At 37.8% G+C, this 2,264-nt stretch overlaps 1 protein-coding gene across 1 annotated transcript; it reads right to left on the minus strand.

Annotated features, from left to right (window-relative positions):
* Nucleotides 1-356: 356 nt before the first annotated feature.
* On the minus strand, nucleotides 357-1,770 carry LOC128506805 (serum amyloid P-component-like). The gene is made up of 2 exons (XM_053477399.1): nucleotides 1,117-1,770; nucleotides 357-1,012 (listed from the first exon to the last, which is right to left on the minus strand). Exons 1-2 carry the CDS (start codon nucleotides 1,172-1,174, stop codon nucleotides 384-386), a joined length of 687 nt encoding a protein of 228 aa, XP_053333374.1. The 5' UTR covers nucleotides 1,175-1,770; the 3' UTR covers nucleotides 357-383.
* Nucleotides 1,771-2,264: the final 494 nt, after the last annotated feature.

The following is a 2,264-nucleotide window of genomic DNA, read 5'->3' on the forward strand; positions in this document are numbered from 1 at the left end:
ATGTACTGTATGTAGTACAAGGGAATTGATTTTAGTAATGGTAATTGCAGATGGAATGCTTGTTGGTAGTATTGTATTTTCGTTTTCCAAAACTAAAAAAAAAAAATGGTCTTGGAGTAAGCAACACATGACATCCTCTGCCAAGAGGTTAAAAGTGTAATGTCAATAAACCTTTACTGATTGTTCAAACAATCATATGTAAATACCAATTTTTTAAAAAGAAATTATACCAACTCCAAATTATACCAAATCGACTATTGTGAGTCGTAATATTTCTAGTTATGTTAATAAAGAAATTTGTATGGATCTACAATAAAGCATTTGTCCACACTCCAAGAATAAATGTAACAAGTACTACATCTAGTGTGTGTTTACTCTAGTTTCTACATATTACCAACTTCATGTGAAGTTTCTTTACTTTCAACGACTACATACCCATTTGTACTAAATTCTAGTGAGTTCCAGTTGATAACGTTGCCTGGCGTAAACTGCCCACCATGTGAATAATACGCAATCTGATCAGGAGACAGAACAGAGTCCCACATGTGCACGTCAGTCAGCATCCCAACAAATGACTGCGCCGCATCAAAATGTCCACCGTAACTGTCTTGCTCTTGACCCAGAATGATTTTTGGAATTCCAGTTAAAGAGCCTCCTGCCTTGATTCCTTTTCGTGAACTCGGGATTCCATTGACCCAGACCTGAGCGAGTCCTGTGCTAGCGTCCCAGGTAGCACACACTGAATTCCAGACATTATATTCATCCTTCAAGCCCCAAAAATTCTGACCTTCGTTTAAAATGTTCAAAATATACACATGATTTTCCTTGAAAATTGAAAAGGCGTTGTCACATGATGGGAGAGAAAGTGAGAATGGGCTCTGAAATCTGGAGATGTCGGAGAAGACACGCAGACACACGGTGACAGTGAAGAAGATCTTATTCATCTCAGGATTGAGAACCACATGATGAGTGTTGGACTCCACAGGGAATGTGAACATTTTACCTGAAAGGTCTTTAAAGTGAAAAAAGAACTTTTATTTATTTATTTATTTATTTTAAGAGACTTTTCGCTCATACCCATACCTAAAGATCAGCATTAAGAAGCGACACACAAACCTTGTCTTTTGGCTGTGGTGAGGAGAAACAGTGAGAATAAGACCACGAGTCTCTCCATTTCTGTAGTCACGTTGTCTTGAGCTGTGTCTGGGATTCATAAACCGCTTTGAATGTGTTCTGTATTTATGTGATTTTATATAATGATGGATGTTATTTATTAACCTAAATGTATCAATATTAGACTGTACTTTGTGCTCTTTTTACTACTTGTGTGACTTTGAACAGTAATAAAATTGGATAAAAAGGTGTCATGAGGCAAATTAGACACTGATCAGTGATAACATTAAATCCCCCTGCCATATATTAAATAGGTCCCATAGCATGTCACCTAAACAGAAGGTAAAATCCATCTGAATGCAAAGGTGGACAGTGTCCAGTGCATCACACTGCCTGTGCTGGCTCGCCTTGGCATGATTTCCTTTTTTTTTTTTTTATAGGTATTACAGGTAGCACTGGAGTAGGAGGGCTGGGAACCACACAATGAGAATTGGACTTTATGAGAAATGTGAACCTTTGACATCCCACATCCAGGGATGGTGATTCAAATCTCATCTCTGTTCTGCGTTTGTGGAGTTTGAATGTTCTTCCTGAACTTGGTGGGTTTCCTCCGGGTACCCCAGTTTCTCCCCACAATACAAAGAAGCATTGTAGGCTGATTGGTGTTTCTAAATTGCATGTAGACAATAATTGACTATGTGTTTAATTGACTATGTGCATGTGTCTTGCTATAGGTTGATACTCCATCCAGGGTGTACCCCTCCTTGAGTCTTAAGTTCTCCAGGCCTCCCCGGACCGTACTAAGGATTGGCAAAATGCGAAATGAATGAATGTAGACAAAACCTGTCTTTTTGCCATGGTAAGGATAAAGAGTGAGAATAAGTCCACCATTCTCCCTATTCGTCTAATCATATCTACTGCTTTGTGTAACAATTTGTATGTTTGGCACTGAGCATGTTCTTTATTTCAGTGTAATTTAATTCCCATTTTCTGTTATTGTTCAATTTAAATGTAAAATCATACAATTGGCTTTTGAACTGTTTTCCATTGCATACATGAACTTAAACTTGTTTTTGCTGCATATGTGACCTTGTACTGTAACAATTGCATTTAAACATTTTATGACTGACAATTTCTCATGATGCACTTTG

The sequence above is a fragment of the Clarias gariepinus genome, chromosome 18 (assembly GCF_024256425.1).
Source record: "Clarias gariepinus isolate MV-2021 ecotype Netherlands chromosome 18, CGAR_prim_01v2, whole genome shotgun sequence".
NCBI lineage: Eukaryota > Metazoa > Chordata > Actinopteri > Siluriformes > Clariidae > Clarias > Clarias gariepinus.

Coding starts and splice junctions, on each gene's coding strand:
- LOC128506805 (XM_053477399.1), bottom strand. CDS start 1,174: ATGGAGAGACTCGTGGTCTTATTCTCACTGTTTCTCCTCACCACAGCC. Junction 1,013..1,116: donor CACCACAGCCAAAAGACAAG/GTTTGTGTGTCG, acceptor TTCACTTTAAAG/ACCTTTCAGGTAAAATGTTC.